This window comes from Xenopus tropicalis, chromosome 2, assembly GCF_000004195.4.
Source record: "Xenopus tropicalis strain Nigerian chromosome 2, UCB_Xtro_10.0, whole genome shotgun sequence".
Taxonomy (NCBI): Eukaryota; Metazoa; Chordata; class Amphibia; order Anura; family Pipidae; genus Xenopus; species Xenopus tropicalis.
The window spans coordinates 4,250,356-4,275,686 of record NC_030678.2 but is presented as its reverse complement, the minus strand read 5'-3'; the positions used below and the strand labels follow the sequence as shown (position 1 = coordinate 4,275,686).

Genomic DNA, 25,331 nt, shown 5'->3' with positions numbered 1-25,331 from the left:
AAAAAGTAACAATAACAATAAAACTGGAGCCTCACAGAGCAATAGGGTTTGGCTGCCGGGGTCAGTGACCCCCATTTGAAAGCTGCAAAGAGAAGAAGGCGAATAATTCAAAAACTATGAGAAATAAATAAAGAAGACCAACTGAAAAGTTTCTAAGAAAAGGCCATTCTATAACACAATAAAAGTTAAACTGAAGGTGAACCTCCCTTTTAGACTTTGATCATTGAAAAAATGTCGGGGGGCCCTACAGTCACAGAAGAACAAGAGGAGGGGGGGGGAAGTTTGCAATTTGTCTTCCTTTTTTATTATTTGGAATTATTTAGCTTTTTGTTCAGCAGCTCTCCAGTTTGCAATTTCAGCAGCTAACTGGTTGCTAGGGTCCAATGTAACCTAGCAACCTGGCAGTGGTTTGAAAGAGACATGGGAATATGAATAGAAGAGGGTATAAATAGAAAGATAAGGAATAAAAAGTAACAATAACAAAAAACTGGAGCCTCACAGAGCAATAGGGTTTGGCTGCCGGGGTCAGTGACCCCCATTTGAAGAGTTTAAAGAAGAAGGCAAATAATTTAAAAACCATAAGAAATAAATAATGAAGACCAATTTAAAAGTTTCTTAGAATAGGCCATTCTATAACATACTAAAAGTTAAACTGAATGTGAACCTCCCCTGTAGACTTTGATCATTGAATAAATGTCGGGGGGCCCTACAGCCACAGAAGAACAAGAGGCAGGGGGCGCTGTTGAGTATACGCTAATTGGCACATTGCTTTATTTTGGAAAACAAACTGTCGGGAGGGCTATTTGTTCGATAAGTTCATTCCATCACATTGAAGAGAAACGAGAATAAAATAAAAAATAAACAGAAAGATACAAACGGAATAAAAGAAGACATTGTTTGGAAATTCACCGGGTAAATTTGAAATCCATAGGTTAAACGGAACATTGCACACAGTCAAACAGAGAGAGAGAGAGAGAGAGAGAGCGCGGGCGTTGGAATAAAACTTGTATACAGTGCAAGTGAATGCCCAGAATGAATTGGATTGGACCGTACTGGAAAACTCGCCATTAACAACACCAAAAGACACTTAATGTTTAAGCCACACTGCTCGACTGCAACTTCCCTGCCTTTACATGTTCTGCCACACAGAGAGAAATTAGGAGGGAAGAGAGGTGTGAGGAACCCACGTGAGGAACGAGATCGAGAGAAGAAGAGAGAGGGGGGAGCCTGGAAGAATGGAGTCCGAGAGGAGAGAAACGGGGGGGACGGATCAGGGGGTTCAGGCATTTTCTTGGTCCGGCTTGGCTTCTTCACTGACAGCCTCATCTTGTTGGGCACTTTCACTAGGTTTGGTTTCTTCTACTTCATCTGGGGGGAAAGGAAAGGAACACAAATATCAGAAGCTGATAAAGAATTTCCCCTATAAAGCTTTACTGTAACAACCAATAAAGGGAAACTGTACCCCCCAAAAAATAAACATATATTCTATAAACAGCCCATATGTAAAACCCTGCTTCATCCAAATAAACCATTTTCATATAAATATACTTATTTAGCAGTATGTGCCATTGGGTAATCCTAAATAGGAAACTGCCATTTTAGGTACTAAGGGCCGCCCCCTGGGATCATAGGAGTCACAGTGCACACAAACAAGCCAAGGCACACATACATGCTAGGCGCCATCAGCCAATGAATGGGCAGAGTTCTGCCTACTTCCTGTTACAGTTAGAGCCACATCACTTCCTGTCAGCTGATCTCTGAGGGGGCACACAGCCCATCACTAAATGGCGGCTCAAGGGAAAGGATGTAAAAGGGCAATATTTACTGATATATATATTCCAGTTTGGGGAGATTCTTTAATAGGCCACTTAATATAATATAAACTGTCTGTTGGTTACGTATTCATTCTGGGGGTGTAGTTTCCCTTTTTTTCTGGGGGTCACACACTGCACTTTAAATAAAGTCAGGTACAGTGATCACTAATGGAGAGTAAGGCACAGAAATTAGTAACAGTGACGTCACGTGCGCCAGGGCCCAAAATAGAGAGTCAGCCATATTGATCAGTAAATGGCGTTAGGAACAGGGATCTATAAATAGAGAGTGGGAAACATAGAGAGGCAGATACAGCAATTAGCAAATCGAGTTAGGAACAAGGCTCATTAATTAGCAAGTCAGGGGCTCAGTCTCATTCCCATAATATCCTCCGGTAATGGCGCTGAGCTGCACCCCATGCGGCGGAATGAGGCAAAATACAGAATATTATCATAATCATTTGGCAGCAAATAAATCCTAGAGAAAATGATGTCACAATGCGGTGCTGGTAACCCGTACTGATCTGCCTTTGTTTCACCCAAACAAAATGATTGTTACTCAGGGGAGGGATTACTATACTGACCCCCAACCCGATTTCCCCAAACACTCCCAATCATATAATCCCCAGGCATGCCGACATAATAAACACCTGAGATCAGAGACAGCCGGCCAATTGGAAACAAAGAACAAAACCAAAGTTTCTAGCGCTATCAGGAGCGTGAAATGCCTGCCTCCTTTTGGGGCGGAGCCGGCATTATCCGCCTGCATTTCTATTCGTTAGTACGTGTGGGTGCAGTCATACTACTTTCTCCATAAACGCCAGTTAAACACACATTTATCAGCAAATGCTATGAATGTCAAACAAAGTTGTGGGGGAGTTTTGCATCCCGGGTCCAGGGCTGCCACCCCGGGGCACCGCAACCCCCCGCAGGGGCCCACACCGCCCACACATGCTCCCCGCAGGGACCTCGTCCATCTCCCAAGTGCGTATAAGTAGAGGGAGGGCAGCTGGGATTGGGTCTGGGCCAACAGGGGGGCCGGGGCCCACTGGCTTTTTTCCCAGTGTCCCACTGGCCCAGTCCGACCCTGCCCAGGTTGGCGCAGTTAGCACCACCCTGGGGTAAGTGAATACTTACTAACATTTTGAAACCCCCCCCCCCCCAGCAATTGTGACTTTCCGTCTCCTTTAAAGGGGATATAAACCCATAAACAAAATGTTTTTTAACATAACAAGAGAGCCCCATGCTGATTGTAAAGGGCAAATAAATTCATTTTCAAGTTACGACGGTGCCCTGAGCCAGATATAGCGGTGCTACCGAGGGCTACGAGAGTGAAGGCCATGACGGCAACGGAGACCCCGCAGCTCCCATTGTCTAGACAACAGCTGCCTGGTTGCCGTGGAAACCTGCCACTTTTGGCTGGTGGAGCAGATTAGGCTCCCCTAGAGACCCGAGGGGGAATGGGAAGTGCGAGGCTTCTGTTGTCTTGGCTGCCCCCCGGGGGGCATCTGTGCAGGTTCAGTTACAGCCTGAAAGGCGCAGTTCATATTGCGAGTGACAGGGAACAAGTTCCTCCACTTTATAGAAATAACTGTATGTACAGCGGGGGGGTCTGTTCTACTGGGTCTGCATATGGGTCCTGACTTACTGGGGCTCCCAGAATTTACTGCAAGTACATGGAGCTGAGTTTGGCACAGAAATGCATTCGTACTCAGCCATAAAGCATGGTTAAATGATTCCCTTTTCTCTGTAATAATAAAACAGTACCTGTACTTGATCCCAACTAAGATATAATTACCCCTTATTGGGGCAGAACAGCCCTATTGGGTTTATTTAATGGTTAAATGATTCCCTTTTCTCTGTAATAATAAAACAGTACCTGTACTTGATCCCAACTAAGATATAATTACCCCTTATTGGAGCAGAACAGCCCTATTGGGTTTATTTCATGGTTAAATGATTCCCTTTTCTCTGTAATAATAAAACAGTACCTGTACTTGATCCCAACTAAGATATAATTACCCCTTATTGGGGCAGAACAGCCCTATTGGGTTTATTTAATGGTTAAATGATTCCCTTTTCTCTGTAATAATAAAACAGTACCTGTACTTGATCCCAACTAAGATATAATTACCCCTTATTGGGGCAGAACAGCCCTATTGGGTTTATTTAATGGTTAAATGATTCCCTTTTCTCTGTAATAATAAAACAGTGCCTGTACTTGATCCCAACTAAGATATAATTACCCCTTATTGGGGGCAAACCAGCCCTATTGGGTTTATTTAATGGTTAAATGATTCCCTTTTCTCTGTAATAATAAAACAGTACCTGTACTTGATCCCAACTAAGATATAATTACCCCTTATTGGGGCAGAACAGCCCTATTGGGTTTATTTCATGGTTAAATGATTCCCTTTTCTCTGTAATAATAAAACAGTACCTGTACTTGATCCCAACTAAGATATAATTACCCCTTATTGGGGCAGAACAATCCTATTGGGTTTATTTCATGTTTAAATGATGTTTTAGTATACTAAAGTATAGAGATCCAAATTACAGAATGACCCCTTATCCAAAAAAACCCAGGTCCAGAGCATTCTGGATAACATCTCATACCTGTACAAGCACCACAACCAAATTCAAGTGCTCCAGGGCCCGGTGGGTTCAGATTCAATTCTAAGGAATACTAAGGGTTACAGCCCACATATCTGTGCCCCCCGGGCCCTACACCCCAGTCTATACAAACAGACAATCTGAGTGGGAAGTGCAGCAATGCAGCGAACTAAAACCGCACTCCCATTCCCTTTACTCAGCGCCGAGGGGCAACAAAACTGGGGCTCAATCAAATGATCTGCGTTGGGCCCAATCCTAGGGAGGGAAAGTGGGTCAGAGAGTGGGAATTACTATAACAGCCATTATCTACCCCTGTGCTGCCCTACAGTTGTGGGTATGGAGTGGCCTATAGTCATAGGGAGCCATTAAAAACCCCTTGAAAGATCCCGTTTGGACCCTAAGCCTCCAGTTGGGCTGCCCCAAGCTGACCCATACTCTCCCACATGGAGCCACTTGCCCTGGGCAGGCATAATCCTTAGGATAGGGCTTCAGCCTAATGGGGCGTAACTAGAGCAGATCAGGGGGGATGACAACGAGGGCCTATAATTACTGATGATGGCCCTGATCACATGGGTGAAACCCCGACACCCCTTAAGTTTAGAGAAGGACATTGTACCCCTGTTGTCTCATAATTGTTTCACGCAAATTAAAGGGTAACTAGAACCAAATAATAAACCAAAAAATAAAAAAAAAAAGTTTACATAATCAAAATATCACTCTAAGCAACTTCCATTGCATTAAAGTAAAGTTATTGCTATTCCTTGCACTGCCGGTTCTGACTACATGAATAAAATGTAGCAGGAGTTCTCCAAAAATCCCATTTCCTAAGTGCAAATTAATAAAGGGGACAAATACATAAGCAGTGTCTCTTTGCTGATTGAAAAGGGGAGTGTATTATTTCTAGAATATTATTGGCTGGAAGTAATTGGATTTTACCCTGTAGCTAATCAACTGGTGGGGGTGCTGTTCTATTGCTTTCTATGGAAGGGATTTGCTGCTGTAAAAGGTACAGAGCGGTACTACAAGTGACATAACAATACTTGAACTATAACTTTCCAACAATGCCACAGGTGGCTTTATTATTAATTATTATTATTATTATTATTATTATTATTATTATTATTATTATTATTATTATTATTATTATTATTATTATTATTATTAATAATAATAATAATAATAATAACAACTTTAAGTTCCCCTTTAATGCCACAGGTGGCTTTATTATTTTTATTATTATTATTATTTATATTATTATTATCTTTAAGTTTGCCTTTAATGTCATTTAATCTCCTCCTAAATCTTTAGCCTTTAGTTGCAGTTTTGTTAGTGGAACTAATGTAACAGTTAAAAGGGTTAATGTGACAGTTGCTATTGGCTGTCACATAGATTTATACATTTCGGACCTTAGTGGTTTTGTTTCCTCTGTATCAGCTGAGCCTTCTTGTCTCTCCACTCTCAGTGTTAAATCAGCCACAGGCATTTCCAGCCGGCAGTGCAGCACTAATTAATGAGCTTGGCTAAAATTTGATCGCCCCCCCCCCACTCAATCCCAAATCTGTCAGTTCTGATTCAATAAGTCTGGATGTAGATGACACTTGGACCACTAGTACTTTAATTAAAGGGAATATTAAACCCATGCCCTGTGCATAGATGCTTCACCTTTGTTATTATTCATTAGCAACGTTGCCTGGGTCCCGCTCGTTAGCAGGATGTGTCGGCATTATTAATGTACGGGGCCAAGGGGCGCGTAGGGATTGGGCGGGGGCATTATACAGGGCACGGTGCTCGTTATCTGCATGTAAATGCCCAGATGGGTCATATTTATTCCTTTCACAGTGTGTCGCAATGTGTGTGCGTCGGGGCAAAAGATGGCGGTAAATTCATGAATCTGCTACAGTATTGTATGGGCCGGAACCAGAAATGCAGAGACTATAAACAGCCAGACAGACACTGTTTGTAATAGTACAGCAGGAACAGCCCCCTAAGTTTGCTCATAGCCTGTACAGAGAGATACCATAAAACTATGGCACATAGGGATTCCCCTGTACTAAGCACAATTCAGCAGGAACAGCCCCCTAAGTTTGCTCATAGCCTGTACAGAGAGATACCATAAAACTATGGCACATAGGGATTCCCCTGTACTAAGCACAATTCAGCAGGAACAGCCCCCTAAGTTTGCTCATAGCCTGTACAGAGAGATACCATAAAACTATGGCACATAGAGATTCCCCTGTACTAAGCACAATTCAGCAGGAACAGCCCCCTAAGTTTGCTCATAGCCTGTACAGAGAGATACCATAAAACTATGGCACATAGGGATTCCCCTGTACTAAGCACAATTCAGCAGGAACAGCCCCCTAAGTTTGCCCATAGCCTGTACAGAGAGATACCATAAAACTATGGCACATAGGGATTCCCCTGTACTAAGCACAATTCAGCAGGAACAGCCCCCTAAGTTTGCTCATAGCCTGTACAGAGAGATACCATAAAACTATGGCACATAGGGATTCCCCTGTACTAAGCACAATTCAGCAGGAACAGCCCCCTAAGTTTGCTCATAGCCTGTACAGAGAGATACCATAAAACTATGGCACATAGGGATTCCCCTGTACTAAGCACAATTCAGCAGGAACAGCCCCCTAAGTTTGCTCATAGCCTGTACAGAGAGATACCATAAAACTATGGCACATAGGGATTCCCCTGTACTAAGCACAATTCAGCAGGAACAGCCCCCTAAGTTTGCTCATAGCCTGTACAGAGAGATACCATAAAACTATGGCACATAGGGATTCCCCTGTACTAACTGGTAAGTTCCTTTTATAAATAACACTTCATTATTAATGACCCTAAGTCAGAACTTAACAGTCTTTATTTTCATTTATTTTTTGTCCAGTTCTTCTGTTTGTAATTGTATCTGCTATCTGGTTGCTAAGGTCCAACTCCCCCCTGTTACTACGTACTGTACATATATTTTGCATTACAATAAGTAGCAGTCAGGGCCCATATAACGGCATCACCAGCTCTCAGCTCTTTGTTTGTAGCTGCCCGACTATTCCTGCGCTGAAAGGCTGACGATTGGGTCAATAAATCCCCAAAGCAATGGAAGTAAATGGAGTGTGAAAAACATCTAAAGAAATGCAAAACTGCTTGGATGCTGTTTCTTGGTTCTGCAGGCTGGACCTCAACTCCCAGCATCCTCTATGCTGAAGTTTGTACTTGGGAACCCAATAAGCTCAATAACAGACATGTTTTGCCCCACTGAGCTCTATGCACAAAGCCGCCCCACTCCCTACAGACACAGTAATGATATTTACACACGGACATTGGGTTTGTAGAAATACAATTACATACAGAGAAGTGTAACCAGTGTATACTGAGCGCTGTGTTGCCCACTGCCCCTACTACAGTATTACCATTTATTGCCCAATGTACAGTCCACTGTACAACCTATTCTGTCATCTACTGTACAAACTACTTCCTACTGTACTTCCTACTGACTGCCAACTGTACTGTTACCGTACAACCTATTGTGTCATCTACTGTACAAACTACTTCCTACTGTACTTCTCACTAACTGCCAACTGTACTGTTACTGTACAACCTATTGTGTCATCTTCTGTGCAAACTACTTCCTTCTGTACTTTTTACTAACTGCCAACTGTACTGTTAATATAAAATCTATTGTGTTATCTAATGTACAAACTATTTTTTACTGTACTTCTTACTAACTGCCAACTGTACTGTTACTGTACAGCCTATTGTTTCATCTACTGTACAAACTGCTTCCTACTGTACTTCCTACTAACTGCCAACTGTACTGTTACTGTACAACCTATTGTGTCATCTACTGTACAAACTGCTTCCTACTGTACTTCCTACTAACTGCCAACTGTACTGTTACTGTACAAACGGCTTCCTACTGTACTTCCTACTAACTGCCAACTGTACTGTTACTGTACAACCTATTGTGTCATCTACTGTACAAACTGCTTCCTACTGTACTTCCTACTAACTGCCAACTGTACTGTTACTGTACAACCTATTGTGTCATCTACTGTACAAACTGCTTCCTACTGTACTTCCTACTAACTGCCAACTGTACTGTTACTGAACAACCTATTGTGTCATCTACTGTACAAACTGCTTCCCACTGTACAAACTAACTGCCAACTGTACTGTTACTGTACAACCTATTGTGTCATCTACTGTACAAACTACTTCCCACTGTACAAACTAACTGCCAACTGTACTGTTACTGTACAACCTATTGTGTAATCTACTGTACAAACCTCTTCCTACTGTACTTCTTACTAACTGCCCACTGTACTGTTACAGTACAACCTATTGTGTCATCTACTGTACAAACTGCCCCCTGCCCGCCCCGTACCTTTCTTAATGTCCTCTTGACTGCTCTCGGCTTTCCCCTGTTCTTGTTCAGATGCAGCATCTTGAGTAGCTTCAGGCACGTCGGCTTTTTTGGGCTCTTCCTTTGCTTGGGTGGCTTCCCCGCCTGGGGAGTTTTCGGTGCTCCCTTTCGTGGTGCTCTCCGTCTCGGCCGGCGCTTGCTTTTCTTCTGAGGGGGGGTCCTGGTTCTTCTCTGAAGATGGTTCTGGCTTTTTGTCTCCTACTGGGGAGCTGACAGCCTCCTTCTTGTCTCCTAAAGGTCCGTCGGCGGTGGGCTCCTCTGTTTTGGGGGCTTCCTTCTCTGTTTTGGTCGCCCCGTCCTTGTGGTTTTCTACTGCCTCGTCGCTATTGTCGTCTTTCTTGTCGACCTTTAGCTTTTTCCTGATTATATGTCCGCGGAAGCTGGCCTGGATTTTGGTAGCTGCCTTGTGAGCCTTGTCCTCGGGTTTGTTGCCATCTTGTTCGATTTTTTGGTCGGCATCCTCGTTCTTTTCAACCTTGAAGAGAAAACAAATCCCCCAATAGATTAGATTATTAGATTATTACTTGTACCATTGAAAGATTTTGCATCAATATGGGATGAATAATGATTGTTCACAGTAAAGGGCAAGTAGACTGCAAGCAGGTTCACTTTCTGTCAATAAAAACATCATTATTTATGGCTGGACTTATTGGATCCCTTGCAGGAACCTCAGCTTAGTGCTGTGAATCTATATTCCCCAGCTGTCAGTACCAGGGTCGGACCGGGGGGTGCAGGGTGTTCAGGGGAGGACGCCCTGGTGCCTTCTCCGGCCACGACCCCCGCCGCCACACACCCCTAATGCCACCCCGCAGGGGCCCCTGTCCGACGTCCTCCCCTGAACGCCCTGCACCCCGGGAGGTGCCTTCTCCAGCCATGTCCCCCGCCGCCGTGCACCCCTAACGCCCCCCCCCCCCGCAGGGGCTCATGTCCGACATCCTCCCCTGAACGCACGTATGTGAAAAGCAGCAGGGGAGGACATCGGAGGCCAGAGGAAGGGGCAATAGGGTTCGGTCCGGGCCGGGGCCCACAGGGTATTTTCCCGGTGTCCCGGTGGCCCAGTCCAACCCTGGTCAGTACCATGAAACCCATAAGGTATGTGACTAGTGAATGCAACTAAAGGGGAACTGTAGATTGTAAGCTCTTTTGGGCAGGGCTCTCTTCACCTCCTGTATCGGTTACTGATTGCTTTATATGTTACTCCTTGTAGAGTGTAAGCTCTTTTGGGCAGGGCTCTCTTCCCCTCCTGTATCGGTTACTGATTGCTTTATATGTTACTCCTTGTAGATTGTAAGCTCTTTTGGGCAGGGCTCCCTTCCCCTCCTGTATCGGTTACTGATTGCTTTATATGTTACTCCTTGTAGAGTGTAAGCTCTTTTGGGCAGAGCTCCCTTCCCCTCCTGTATCGGTTACTGATTGCTTTATATGTTACTCCTTGTAGAGTGTAAGCTCTTTTGGGCAGGGCTCTCTTCCCCTCCTGTATCGGTTACTGATTGCTTTATATGTTACTCCTTGTAGATTGTAAGCTCTTTTGGGCAGGCCTCCCTTCCCCTCCTGTATCGGTTACTGATTGCTTTATATGTTACTCCTTGTAGAGTGTAAGCTCTTTTGGGCAGAGCTCCCTTCCCCTCCTGTATCGGTTACTGATTGCTTTATATGTTACTCCTTGTAGAGTGTAAGCTCTTTTGGGCAGGGCTCTCTTCCCCTCCTGTATCGGTTACTGATTGCTTTATATGTTACTCCTTGTAGAGTGTAAGCTCTTTGGGGCAGGGCTCTCTTCCCCTCCTGTATCGGTTACTGATTGCTTTATATGTTACTCCTTGTAGAGTGTAAGCTCTTTTGGGCAGGGCTCCCTTCCCCTCCTGTATCGGTTACTGATTGCTTTATATGTTACTCCTTGTAGAGTGTAAGCTCTTTTGGGCAGGGCTCTCTTCCCCTCCTGTATCGGTTACTGATTGCTTTATATGTTACTCCTTGTAGAGTGTAAGCTCTTTTGGGCAGGGCTCCCTTCCCCTCCTGTATAGATTACTGATTGCTTTATATGTTACTCTGTATGCCCAATGTATGAAACCCACTTATTGTACAGCGCTGCGGGATATGTTGGCGCTTCATAAATAAATGTTAATAATAACTCCAGCTTCCAAACCACAATTTGTTAAAGACCCCCACACAACCCAGAAACCCCTAATATCTCTGTAACTTGTTTCTTCAAACAGTAGGAATAAATACCATATTTATATGCTGAAATCAAGCTGCAAAACAGTTCTTCTCTTTCTGCATCATTTGTAATCCTGGCAGGGGAGGAGGGACTAAAACACTGATGTTACTAATGGTAACAACTTCCCCCCAGCTTACAGACAGCCTGCAGGAACTACATCACCCACAATGCATTGCGCTGGGATGTTCCTTCCCTTATTGATATCACGTGTGCAGCAGGGGATTGTGGGATTGGGAGGAGGCAGGCTGAAGGCAGGTGACTAATGGTGCCCATATACGTAACGATCCGCTCTCTTGGCAGATCTTCTCCCGATATCCCCACCTATAGGTAAGCAATATCGGTAAAATGTGTGCTAATTTGATCGTTTGGCCTGGGGCCAATGGCACAGTTGGTTCGGGGACCGCATCAATGAGCCGATGAGGTCCCTGTTCCGACTGAATGTTTTAACCTGCCCGATCGATATCTGGCCAATTTCAGGCCAGATATCAGTCCAGCAGGCCAGTCATTGTTTCCACTACAAGGACCGATAAGCTGCCGAATCGGTCTAAGGGACCCATATCAGCAGCTATAGTCGGCCCGTGTATGGCCACCTTAAGTCACAATGTAGTTAGCCAGATCAGCAGGGGTGGGGCTTAGTGAACAGGGGGTGGGGCTTAGGGAACAGGGGGTGGGGCTTAGGGAACTGTTCCAAACCAGATTATTACATGAATCATCATGAAAAGGCTGCATATTTTTCAATTGATGTATATTGCTCGAAAGTATGTTTACTTTTCAAAAAGCTTAAGTTGTGTTTGGGTGTAGTTCCCCTTTAAAGTGAGTCTTTCCAGCTTGCTGCATAGAGATTGCAGTGCTGTTATGGATAAGGTATGAATTCTGAATATGGTCGTTGTGAGGATTTGCGTGAAATAGTTGTTACAATAAAATCCCATTAATTATGTCCGTATCGTTAACTCTCTGAATAAGGAAACTCTTGCTGAATATAAATAGAGTCTATTATTAAGCAGTGTAACATATTACAACACTTTGCATGAAATAGCGAATCAGCTCGCACAAAAACACACGTTGGCGACAGCTCGGGGTGGTTACGCACTCACAGCGAGGCCCATGGGAAATGATACACGGAAATAGCACGGCCCCGCCTACCAACCTTCCCAGCGAGAGAGCTACTATGCAATTGGCCTTCATATTGCAATATATATATATGCACGTTTCATTCTTTAAATCAGCCCTCTTTTTAGTTGCCAAGGTCTTTAACCCCAGCAACCAGATATGATAGACTCAGTATGATGGATAATACTTTGAAATCCTATATAACCCTATATTGGGACTCCACCAGTTACATGGGAGTAGGAGAAACAATAGGTTAGCTGAAAGCAGTTCTAATGTGTAGCGCTGGCTGAAAGCTCAGACTCAGGCACACTTAACTGCTGCGCTGCAAGTTGGAGTGATATCCCCCCCTCACCCCCAGCAGCCGATCAGCAGAACAATGGGAAGGGAGCAAGATAGCAGCTCCCAGTAGGTATCAGAATAGCACTCAATAGTAAGAAATCCAAGTCTGGCTTGGGACTCCTCCAGTTACATGGGAGTAGGAGAAACAATAGGTTAGCTGAAAGCAGTTCTAATGTGTAGAGCTGGCTGAAAGCTCAGACTCAGGCACAAGGCACTGAGATGGCGCCTACACACCAATATTACAGCTACAAATACATTTGTTGGTTCGAGAATAAAAGGTTAAATGTATCAAACCTGATTGATAGTTTCTTTTTCTAAACTGGTACAATCAGAATCTCAGTTCAACATCTTCCCTCCCGTTATAGTAACTACAGCATAAATGAGTAGATTTAATAATTAATGAACCTGATAAACGCCCTTTGGAAAGACTGTTTTGGGAGACAAAATGCTTGAGTAAGTTTTATCCCAGGCGCATCCAGCTTTAATCAAGTGATTGAGCGGAACCAGCGCTTCCTCGGTTACATCCCCCTGAATTTTTCATGCTTTTTTTAGGTGAAATGTTCTCATGTGCAGTAGATTAAATGTTCAGCAATTAAAGACTTAATCTGCTAATTGCAATCAAGGTGGATAATTGTCTGCTGCTATTATTAGGCCAAGCAGTGAGTGGGCCAGATAAACTTACATTCACTTATATTATGCAAGTAAGATTGGCCCAGCTAATGAGCAAGGAATGCTATCAATCTGATAACTGTCATAGAGCTACATGGTACCTATAGTAGGGGGGGATAATAGCCTCTGGGAAGGGACTGGGGCTGTGGGATAGCAGGTATAGTAGGGAGAGATGGTGCCTATAGTAGCAGTGGGGGGATAATAGCCTCTGGGAAGGGACTGGGGCTGTGGGATAGCAGGTATAGTAGGGAGAGATGGTGCCTATAGTAGCAGTGGGGGGATAATAGCCTCTGGGAAGGGACTGGGGCTGTGGGATAGCAGGTATAGTAGGGAGAGATGGTGCCTATAGTAGCAGTGGGATAATAGCCTCTGGGAAGGGACTGGGGCTGTGGGATAGCAGGTATAGTAGGGAGAGATGGTGCCTATAGTAGCAGTGGGGGGATAATAGCCTCTGGGAAGGGACTGGGGCTGTGGGATAGCAGGTATAGTAGGGAGAGATGGTGCCTATAGTAGCAGTGGGGGGATAATAGCCTCTGGGAAGGGACTGGGGCTGTGGGATAGCAGGTATAGTAGGGAGAGATGGTGCCTATAGAAGCAGTGGGATAAAAGCACTAGGCACCCCTGGAACTATAGCGGGGTGACTGTTACCCCAATGTTTCTATATATCTGTAACCTTGTTATGGGCTAAGGGGGCCCAGCCTGAAGGCCAGTTAGGGGGGGATTTGGGGTGAGTGCTTATTTGTGCCCTGGGTACCCCTGGAACTATAGCGGGGTGACTGTTACCCCAATGTTTCTATATATCTGTAACCTTGTTATGGGCTAAGGGGGCCCAGCCTGAAGGCCAGTTAGGGGGGGATTTGGGGTGAGTGCTTATTTGTGCCCTGGGTACCCCTGGAACTATAGCGGGGTGACTGTTACCCCAATGTTTCTATATATCTGTAACCTTGTTATGTGTAGGGTTCATATTAAGTTATTACAGTTTATTATAGAATTGAGCCCATTAATACAGAATACAGTGTGAGTAGAGGCACAGAGAACATTGGGCAGCCCATTACAGGGTCCCAAGCTGTGCGTTGCTATGGAAACGTTCTGAACATCGAAATTGCTTTGCATTTAAATGATTAAGCGCCACTTTCCTTGATAACCTGCACTTGGCACTAAAATTACAGGGTTATTAATGGGCCGACCTGTATTGTATCCCCCCGGCCAAGTCTAGTTTCCCTCTGAGAAAATGGAATAATTTGCTTTATAGCTGGAACTTGGTGGCCCGGTAACAATGTTACTCCTAATCCATTGATTGGTATATGGGGCTGCATTGGGGCCCTGGCACAGGTAGTGATTACTAGCTCTGTGGGCAAGGGACACATCATCCAGTTTGTGCCCGGCCCCGGGGGTTAAAATCCCCCATAATCATTACTTGTGTCAGTGCCTTCAGTGTGGGAATATACAGTATGTGATCTGATGCCAGTTGTGCTACTGAGGTGCCTTTTAAAAAAATTCTTAATGAATTGACTGTACTAAGCACAATTCAGCAGGAACAGCCCCCTAAGTTTGCTCATAGCCTGTACAGAGAGATACCATAAAACTATGGCACATAGGGATTCCCCTGTACTAAGCACAATTCAGCAGGAACAGCCCCCTAAGTTTGCTCATAGCCTGTACAGAGAGATACCATACAACTATGGCACATAGGGATTCCCCTGTACTAAGCACAATTCAGCAGGAACAGCCCCCTAAGTTTGCTCATAGCCTGTACAGAGAGATACCATAAAACTATGGCACATAGGGATTCCCCTGTACTAAGCACAATTCAGCAGGAACAGCCCCCTAAGTTTGCTCATAGCCTGTACAGAGAGATACCATAAAACTATGGCACATAGGGATTCCCCTGTACTAAGCACAATTCAGCAGGAACAGTCCCCTAAGTTTGCTCATAGCCTGTACAGAGAGATACCATAAAACTATGGCACATAGGGATTCCCCTGTACTAAGCACAATTCAGCAGGAACAGCCCCCTAAGTTTGCTCATAGCCTGTACAGAGAGATACCATAAAACTATGGCACATAGGGATTCCCCTGTACTAAGCACAATTCAGCAGGAACAGCCCCCTAAGTTTGCCCATAGCCTGTACAGAGAGATACCATAAAACTATGGCACATAGGGATTCCCCTGTACTAAGCACAATTCAGCAGGAACAGCCCCCTAAGTTTACAGTACAGAGAGGGGGCTGAATCCACAATTAAATGCATTGCTGGGGCCTCGTCCTCATGAATTTAAAGCAGCTGCCACGTGTAGATAAAGCTAAGAAATCAATTATTCCATTGTCTGCGGTCAGTGGGGAATTGCCCCTGGAGTGGATGGCAGAGTAATTGAAGTTTGTAGTAATGGAAAATCCCTGTAAGTAATTTGCGGCCCTGTCACTGTAATCACAGGATTGTGCGGCACAGAGCCGGTTTGGCTTCTATTTAGCCAGGATGTGGCTCGGAGATTTTATTCTCTGAATCCCATTGGGAATAAAGTGTTTGGTTTTCCCCTGTCGGGCAGCGCCGGGGGCTTAGAGCCGGGCAACGAGGGGGCAGAGCACCAAAATTCGCTGCTGTCCCTTTAAGAACCTGGGCGCTGCAATTGGCTCAGATGCAGATTAGCAGATTAACACTAGGGATCTGGTGTTAATAATCTAGGTACATAGAACACTGGCTGATTGGCTCAGACCCAGACTACACGGGTTTAATTGCACAAACAGGCCAAGTCGTACTGGCACCAATAGCAACGCTACTCGGCCTGGCACTCAGGGCTGCTGCCTTTGCCCAAGGCTAAACCCTAACGGGGGGGGGGGGGGCGGGGCAGATGGCATAGGGGGTGGAGCAGGGATGTTGGATGTGATGACGGCGGTCACAATGATGTCAGCGGGATTATGATGCCGAAGTGGGGTGATTGCATCATTAGATTCAATTGGCTGGATTTCCCTTTGGCAAATTGGAATGTTCCATTCAAAACCCCACGGGTGGCGGCCGTATCTCTATCTCTATTGTGCCTGATGAGTAAGTCCAATCCTTTAGTGAAAGGTATGGGATCTATTATACAGAAATCAGTTATCCAGAAAGCTTTGAAATGCAGCAATGAGAATAATAAGAGTAATAATAAGAAATGAATTGTACTTGATGGTAACTAAGCCATGTTGGGGTGAGTATTTTTATATTTGTTTTTCATTTATTGGCCTTAAGGTCAAAACCAAACAGGTGGCAACCATGTCCCATCCCCGCCAATTGCCCCCTTTGCCCCCCTATCCCTAGCCAGTTGCCCACCCTTGAGACTGACCATTTTTAAATCACAGAAGGGATGTGGTATTAACAATCAAGACACATATAAAACCCATAGGCCACACCGCTGATTGGCTGAGAGTCAGGCCATAAAACCCATAGGCCCCACAGCTGATTGGCTGAGAGTCAGGCCATAAAACCCATAGGCCCCACAGCTGATTGGCTGAGAGTCAGGCCATAAAACCCATAGGCCCCACAGCTGATTGACTGAGAGTCAGGCCATAAAACCCACAGGCCACACCGCTGATTGGCTGAGAGTCAGGCCATAAAACCCATAGGCCCCACAGCTGATTGGCTGAGAGTCAGGCCATAAATCCCACAGGCCCCACAGCTGATTGACTGAGAGTCAGGCCATAAAACCCACAGGCCACTACACTGATTGGCTGAGAGTCAGGCCATAAAACCCACAGGCCACACCGCTGATTGGCTGAGAGTCAGGCCATAAAACCCACAGACCACACCGCTGATTGGCTGAGAGTCAGGCCATAAAACCCACAGGCCACACCGCTGATTGGCTGAGAGTCAGGCCATAAAACCCACAGACCACACCGCTGATTGGCTGAGAGTCAGGCCATAGAGCCCTTTGTTAGCTGAATGAGTGGCGGCCATGCTGGGGGCTAGAGGGTGCCTGTCGCTGCTCGGGGCCCTGTGTAATGAAATTAGGGGAGATCCCACCCGGCAGCAGATGTTATTGATGTTCCGGCACTTACACATGTCACATGCACTCACATCTGCCCTGATCCCTGCGCTCTATGTCTGTCTCACTCACTGTCTGACTCACTCACTGTCTGTCTCACTCACTCTCTGTCTCACTCACTGTCTGTCTCACTCACTGTCTGTCTCACTCACTGTCTGTCTCACTCACTGTCTGTCTCACTCACTCTCTGTCTCACTCACTCTCTGTCTCACTCACTGTCTGTCTCACTCACTGTCTGTCTCACTCACTGTCTGTCTCACTCACTCTCTGTCTCACTCACTCTCTGTCTCACTTACTGTCTGTCTCACTCCCTCTCTGTCTCACTCACTCTCTGTCTCACTCACTGTCTGTCTCACTCACTCTCTGTCTCACTCACTCTCTGTCTCACTTACTGTCTGTCTCACTCCCTCTCTGTCTCACTCACTCTCTGTCTCACTCACTCCCTGTCTGTCTCACTCACTCACTGTCTGTCTCACTCACTCTCTGTCTCACTCACTCTCTGTCTCACTCACTGTCTCACTCACTCACTGTCTGTCTCACTCACTCTCTGTCTCACTCCCTGTCTGTCTCACTCACTGTCTGTCTCACTCACTGTCTCACTCACTCACTGTCTGTCTCACTCACTGTCTGTCTCACTCACTGTCTCACTCACTCCCTGTCTGTCTCACTCACTGTCTGTCTCACTCACTGTCTCACTCACTCCCTCTCTGTCTCACTCACTCTCTGTCTCACTCACTCCCTGTCTGTCTCACTCACTCACTGTCTGTCTCACTCTCTGTCTCACTCACTCTCTGTCTCACTCACTGTCTCACTCACTCACTGTCTGTCTCACTCACTCTCTGTCTCACTCCCTGTCTGTCTCACTCACTGTCTGTCTCACTCACTGTCTCACTCACTCCCTGTCTGTCTCACTCACTCACTGTCTGTCTCACTCACTCTCTGTCTCACTCACTCTGTCTCACTCACTGTCTCACTTACTCACTGTCTGTCTCACTCACTCTCTGTCTCACTCACTGTCTCACTCACTCACTGTCTGTCTCACTCACTCTCTGTCTCACTCCCTGTCTGTCTCACTCACTGTCTGTCTCACTCACTGTCTGTCTCACTCACTCTCTGTCTCACTCACTGTCTGTCTCACTCCCTGTCTGTCTCACTCACTGTCTGTCTCACTCACTGTCTGTCTCACTCACTCTCTGTCTCACTCACTCTCTGTCTCACTTACTGTCTGTCTCACTCCCTCTCTGTCTCACTCACTCTCTGTCTCACTCACTGTCTGTCTCACTCACTCTCTGTCTCACTCACTCTCTGTCTCACTTACTGTCTGTCTCACTCCCTCTCTGTCTCACTCACTCTCTGTCTCACTCACTCCCTGTCTGTCTCACTCACTCACTGTCTGTCTCACTCACTCTCTGTCTCACTCACTCTCTGTCTCACTCACTGTCTCACTCACTCACTGTCTGTCTCACTCACTCTCTGTCTCACTCCCTGTCTGTCTCACTCACTGTCTGTCTCACTCACTGTCTCACTCACTCACTGTCTGTCTCACTCACTGTCTGTCTCACTCACTGTCTCACTCACTCCCTGTCTGTCTCACTCACTGTCTGTCTCACTCACTGTCTCACTCACTCCCTCTCTGTCTCACTCACTCTCTGTCTCACTCACTCCCTGTCTGTCTCACTCACTCACTGTCTGTCTCACTCTCTGTCTCACTCACTCTCTGTCTCACTCACTGTCTCACTCACTCACTGTCTGTCTCACTCACTCTCTGTCTCACTCCCTGTCTGTCTCACTCACTGTCTGTCTCACTCACTGTCTCACTCACTCCCTGTCTGTCTCACTCACTCACTGTCTGTCTCACTCACTCTCTGTCTCACTCACTCTGTCTCACTCACTGTCTCACTTACTCACTGTCTGTCTCACTCACTCTCTGTCTCACTCACTGTCTCACTCACTCACTGTCTGTCTCACTCACTCTCTGTCTCACTCCCTGTCTGTCTCACTCACTGTCTGTCTCACTCACTGTCTGTCTCACTCACTCTCTGTCTCACTCACTGTCTGTCTCACTCCCTGTCTGTCTCACTCACTCTCTGTCTCACTCACTCTCTGTCTCACTCACTGTCTGTCTCACTCACTGTCTGTCTCACTCACTGTCTGTCTCACTCACTGTCTGTCTCACTCACTGTCTGTCTCACTCACTCTCTGTCTCACTCACTCTCTGTCTCACTCACTCTCTGTCTCACTCACTGTCTGTCTCACTCACTCTCTGTCTCACTCACTGTCTGTCTGTCTCACTCCCTGTCTGTCTCACTCCCTGTCTGTCTCACTCCCTGTCTGTCTCACTCACTGTCTGTCTCACTCACTGTCTGTCTCACTCACTGTCTGTCTCACTCACTCTCTGTCTCACTCACTCTCTGTCTCACTCACTCTCTGTCTCACTCACTGTCTGTCTCACTCACTGTCTGTCTCACTCACTGTCTGTCTCACTCACTGTCTGTCTCACTCACTCACTGTCTCACTCACTGTCTGTCTCACCCACTCTCTGTCTCACTCACTGTCTGTCTCACTCACTCTCTGTCTCACTCACTGTCTGTCTCACTCACTCACTGTCTGTCTCACTCACTGTCTGTCTCACTCACTGTCTGTCTCACTCACTGTCTGTCTCACTCACTCACTGTCTGTCTCACTCACTGTCTGTCTCACTCACTCACTGTCTGTCTCACTCACTGTCTGTCTCACTCACTGTCTGACTCTTTCCCTGTACCCTGCCTCCTGTCTGTGCCCTGTACCCTGTCTGTGCCCTGTACCCTGTCTGTGCCCTGTACCCTGTCTGTGCCCTGTACCCTGTCTGTGCCCTGTACCCTGCCTCCTGTCTGTACCCTGCACCCTGTCTGTGCCCTGTACCCTGTCTGTACCCTGTACCCTGCCTCCTGTCTGTGCCCTGTACCCTGTCTGTACCCTGTACCCTGCCTCCTGTCTGTACCCTGCACCCTGTCTGTGCCCTGTACCCTGTCTGTACCCTGTACCCTGCCTCCTGTCTGTGCCCTGTACCCTGTCTGTGCCCTGTACCCTGCCTCCTGTCTGTGCCCTGTACCCTGCCTGTGCCCTGTACCCTGTCTGTACCATGTACCCTGCCTCCTGTCTGTGCCCTGTACCCTGTCTGTACCATGTACCCTGCCTCCTGTCTGTGCCCTGTACCCTGTCTGTACCCTGTACCCTGTCTGTACCATGTACCCTGCCTCCTGTCTGTGCCCTGTACCCTGCCTGTGCCCTGTACCCTGTCTGTACCATGTACCCTGCCTCCTGTCTGTGCCCTGTACCCTGTATGTGCCCTGCCCCCTGTCTGTACCCTGTACCCTGCCTCCTGTCTTTGCCCTGTACCCTGTCTGTGCCCTGTACCCTGTCTGTACCCTGTACCCTGCCTCCTGTCTTTGCCCTGTACCCTGTCTGTGCCCTGTACCCTGTCTGTGCCCTGTACCCTGCCTTCTGTCTGTGCCCTGTACCCTGTCTGTGCCCTGTACCCTGTACCCTGCCTTCTGTCTGTGCCCTGTACCCTGTCTGTACCCTGTACCCTGCCTCCTGTCTGTGCCCTGTACCCTGTCTGTACCCTGTACCCTGTACCCTGCCTCCTGTCTGTGCCCTGTACCCTGTCTGTACCCTGTACCCTGTCTGTACCCTGTACCCTGTCTGTACCCTGTACCCGGTCTGTGCCCTGTACCCTGTCTGTACCCTGTACCCTGTCTGTACCCTGTACCCTGCCTTCTGTCTGTACCTTGCACCCTGTCTGTGCCCTGCACCCTGTCTGTACCCTGCACCCTGCCTGTGCATACCTGCAGATGGTAGAATCACAGGAAAGGGGGACATAAATGGAGCCCCAAAATGCAAAGGGTTCCAACAAAGCCACTTTATGTCACTTCTCCATCACAGCCTCAATGTCTGATACTGACCCCTTTCTCCCACTGTAGATACCAAGCACAATTCAGCAGGAACAGTCTGTTAACTGATACTCATATCTCCCACCTCTTATGGTCTCTCAGCATTATGTATGGGCATGACAGCTCCCTCCCACACAGTCGTACCACACAGTAAATACAGTAAATATACAGTAACAGGATATTCTCTGCACCCTTAAAGCAACAGTAACACCAAAAAATGAAATTTCAAATGTAACGTACTGTTGCCCCTGCACTGGTTAAAGTTGTGTATTTGCTACAGAAATACTCCTATCGTTTATATAAATTAGCTGCTGTGTAGCCCCGGGGGCATCTATTCAAACTGAAATAGAGCTAAACTACACAGATTACATAGATAATTGCTAAGCTCTGTAAAACACCATTGTAGTCTACAAAGCATATCTGTTATCTGCTCCTTTTTTCCTGCCCCCATGGCTACACAGCAGCTTATATATATAAACTATAGTAGTCTACAGGTTACTAGTACAAGGCAACAGTATATTACATTTTAATTACAATTACATTAAACCATAGGGCAGCATACATACATATACACATATTAAGCTATACTCTCATACTGTACTGTGTAAGGGAGGACATATGGCAGCTCCCGCCCATGCCCAAAGGCAAATATACAGGAAAGCAATGTTCTCGGCACACAGTCAGCCACATACTATTACTTTATACTGCATATAAAGCGGAAATGTGCCCTTTAATCTTGGCTTTCAGGAGGATTATGGGAGATTTGGACGCACCTGTGACACATCACCAGAAGTATTTGGAATAATGGGTCCCACAGAAAGAAATCAATAAATGTGTGGATTTAATTAGACTGTTTATGAGCCTGCTGATATTTCTGGGAGACATAACAATTAGCCGCACCAATTAATAGTAATGGAAGAGCCTGGTAATTGCGTTCCGTAGGATATTAGTTGGCAGATTTGAAATGCGATCGCTCATAGAACTCAGGGAGATAAAGGGGCCAGACAGGGGGCTGCTGGAATAAAGGGAACAGCCCATAGTATCTATGGCTACTGAAAGGTTATTGGCTGCTTGCTAGTTGTTTTGATGCAGCCTATCAGATTGTGATATCAGGGTGGACACTCCCACTTGTCCTATGGTCCAATGGATTCCACAGTAATGTTTCCTATACATAGAATTAGGCACATATGATACTGGTTCCTCTATGTAAAACTACTTCTACGTTATGATGAGTGAAGCTTTAAAGGGTAAGTTAACCGCTTCGCACCACTGCTTGGTTGCTATAGTAAGTGGGGCCCTAACAACCAGATATCTGCAGAGCTAAAAATGATATAACCAGTATTATTATGATATAACCAGAGATTGTGTGTTCCATAAATGTATTTGGGGGGCAGGTTTCTAATATAATCCCAGGAGGCCTCTGTTTTCCAGAACGTAAAGGACAAGATAATGGGATATATCTTACAGTGCGTTAGATTGGCTTACACTAATCTCTCTGGTGCTTCCCTGTGGTTCCTACATAGTATGTACATGTATGTTCCCCTACCCACCCTCTACAATGATATCACAAATAGGTCGGGTTGTCATGGTGATATCACCGGAAAGGAGAGAACCTGCTTTGGGTTTGGCCGACAACCTGCCCAATCCCCAGATTCTTACTGAGCCCCAGTATAACTAGTTACTCCAATGTGATATCTCTAGCTATCCTGGACCAAAGGGATAACTATCATGGATGATTGGGGGGCAGTAGTGCCAGGGCCTGCCCCCAATAGGGCTCTATAGGAGGTCCATCTATTTCCTAAGCTGCATTATAGTCTTCATTAAGGTCACATGACTCAGTTTTACTTGAATTCCATTTGACCAATCAGCAGATGGACAGCATACAGTTACCACCTACACATGGTTTTGTTGTCCACTTTTCAAGGTTCTCAGTGACCAATAGATGAAGCTAGACTTATCCCCGATTATCACAGGCATAATAAGGACAGCTAATGAAAATACTTCCACTAATAATGATTGAATTCCCCTTGAAATATCAGCCAATCCATGTTGTTTATTCATTTAGACTAAATCCTAACTCAAATCATCACTCTACTTCATTCCCCTGGGGGTCCAAAGATCCTACAAATTGTCATTGTCTAACTGATTCTTGTTGGTGAGTTCACTTGGGTTCCCAATCCAGATCCGACTGCCAGACCATATGGGCTAAATTTTCTTCTTGGCCTTCCTTATTGAGCATCTTGTGTAGCTGGAGGTATCCCAAAGTCATATCCTAGGCTCTGCCAGACAGTTATAACTCCATCTATTGGCTTTGAAGGCATAACGTGAAGTTGATGACCCACGATAACCAGGATATCTGTTGGCTGCATCTTTACTTCCACTCACCCCCATTGTCCTGATCCATTTCTTTTGTACTTTTGCATTTGGATCCCTCAAGTTCTCCTCTGTAATAGATACTTCTTGTTTAATCAAGTGACATTTCCAGATAATATCAGCCCCAACATGCTCCTTACTATTACGTCTGATTATCACTGAGGAACCACGGTGGCCAGAACCCAAGTTATATGTGATCCATCTGCCAAGCTTTCTTCCCCATAATCTGGATGTTGGTGTCTCCATCTGTATCTGCCAAGCTTTCTTCCTCAATATCTGGATGTTGGTGTCTCCATCTGTATCTGCCAAGCTTTCTTCCTCAATATCTGGATGTTGGTGTCTCCATCTGTATCTGCCAAGCTTTCTTCCTCAATATCTGGATGTTGGTGTCTCCATCTGTATTACCCTCGTGCCTTTCTTCAGACTCAACCCAAAAATGCTAGCCACTTATCTCCATCTTCAGGTTAAAGTTCTAGCAAGTTCTCCTTTGCCACTTGGGTTTCCATTTACCCTTCTTGGCTTGCTGTGAGCCCTACATCACCCGTGGGCAGATTTTTTTCTTTATAGAATATTTTTTAGATATTGGCTTAGGAATATGAACTGGTCATGGCCCAAAGAGATATTTGAGACCTAGGAAGGTGCAATTTAAGTCATAAAAGCACGAGCAAAATGAGTGCAGCCCATTAAATCCTTCACGCTGCAAGTGAAGCCCCAGACGTATCCTCCGGCTGAGGTTTGTATGGAAGCCACCGGTAATGATGTTATTGCCTGTATTCCCAACGAGCCGAAAGTCATTTTACATCCTAAAATAATCTCCCTTACGCCCTCGTTTATCTTCATTCTTGTCTCTGGGCCTGTCTCCTACTCAGCAGGAAAGAGCTTTTATCCTGAGGGAAATTCTCCATCTTCTAGGCGCTCCCACTCACATGATGCCTCCCTATTGCACAAAGGTGCACGGATCCGAGATCCCAATCTGTCACATACACGTGTAACCGCCGCACACTGTTACCGGGCTGTCATTTCTGGGACTCAACGGGATGAAGCAAGGACCGAAAATACATTTGCTCCTTTATCCTCAGTACCTCAACGCAAGAAAAGGGCTTTTCATTGACTTTGTTACAGTCTCCACCTCTTGTGCTCTTCTCTACAGGGTACGGCTATGGGGGGCAACTATATATTGGAGGCAGTTCAGTCTAAAAGCCCTAAAAAATACTCATGGAGCACAATGGTAGCCTTTTGTATAGCCCACCCCCATCCAGTGATGGGCGTGGCCATGTCTTTGGTTGGTTACATCTGATACAGTGCTTGAGGAAACTGAACATTTACAGTTGGGGGGGGGGGGGGGCTCAGATAGGTGGCAAGAACATAAAAGCATAATTTTTTTCTCCATTTAGCCCATGACTACATAGATATCGACATATAGGCATCTATAGAAGATTCTAAGGTAACAATGAGTTGGTCGCCTTCAGTTCTGATTGGTGTCTACGCCAAATATCTAATGAGAATGGCATTTAAATCAGCAAACCATTCATTCCCTAGGATAGTTATAGCTAAAGATAGCTGCCAGAATCCCTAGCTTGTCATTGGCAGACATGATTCATGCATCTTAGGAACATGGGAGGAAGAGGTAGGTATTAATAAACTGTCAACCTGTAGACCTTCATCAGTTCAAAAGGCTCCAACCCAACTAAGGAACTGAGAATGATGGGGTTTGTACTTGAATAAAGCTGGAAAGCTACAGGTTGGACTTTCTTGAGTTGGATTTGGGCACCCATGCTCTAAAGGCTTTGCTATCTCTGTAGAGTGCCCCCCCCCCCAGTAT

At 46.0% G+C, this 25,331-nt stretch overlaps 1 protein-coding gene across 1 annotated transcript in view; it reads right to left on the bottom strand.

Annotated features, from left to right (window-relative positions):
* Positions 1-742: 742 nt before the first annotated feature.
* gap43 (growth associated protein 43) overlaps positions 743-25,331 on the bottom strand; it is a 28,259-nt gene continuing 3,670 nt past the window's right edge. The window contains 2 exon segments of the mRNA NM_001078744.1: positions 743-1,368; positions 8,815-9,328. Of these exon segments, the coding sequence (NP_001072212.1) occupies positions 1,280-1,368; positions 8,815-9,328 (603 nt within the window). The 3' untranslated portion in view covers positions 743-1,279.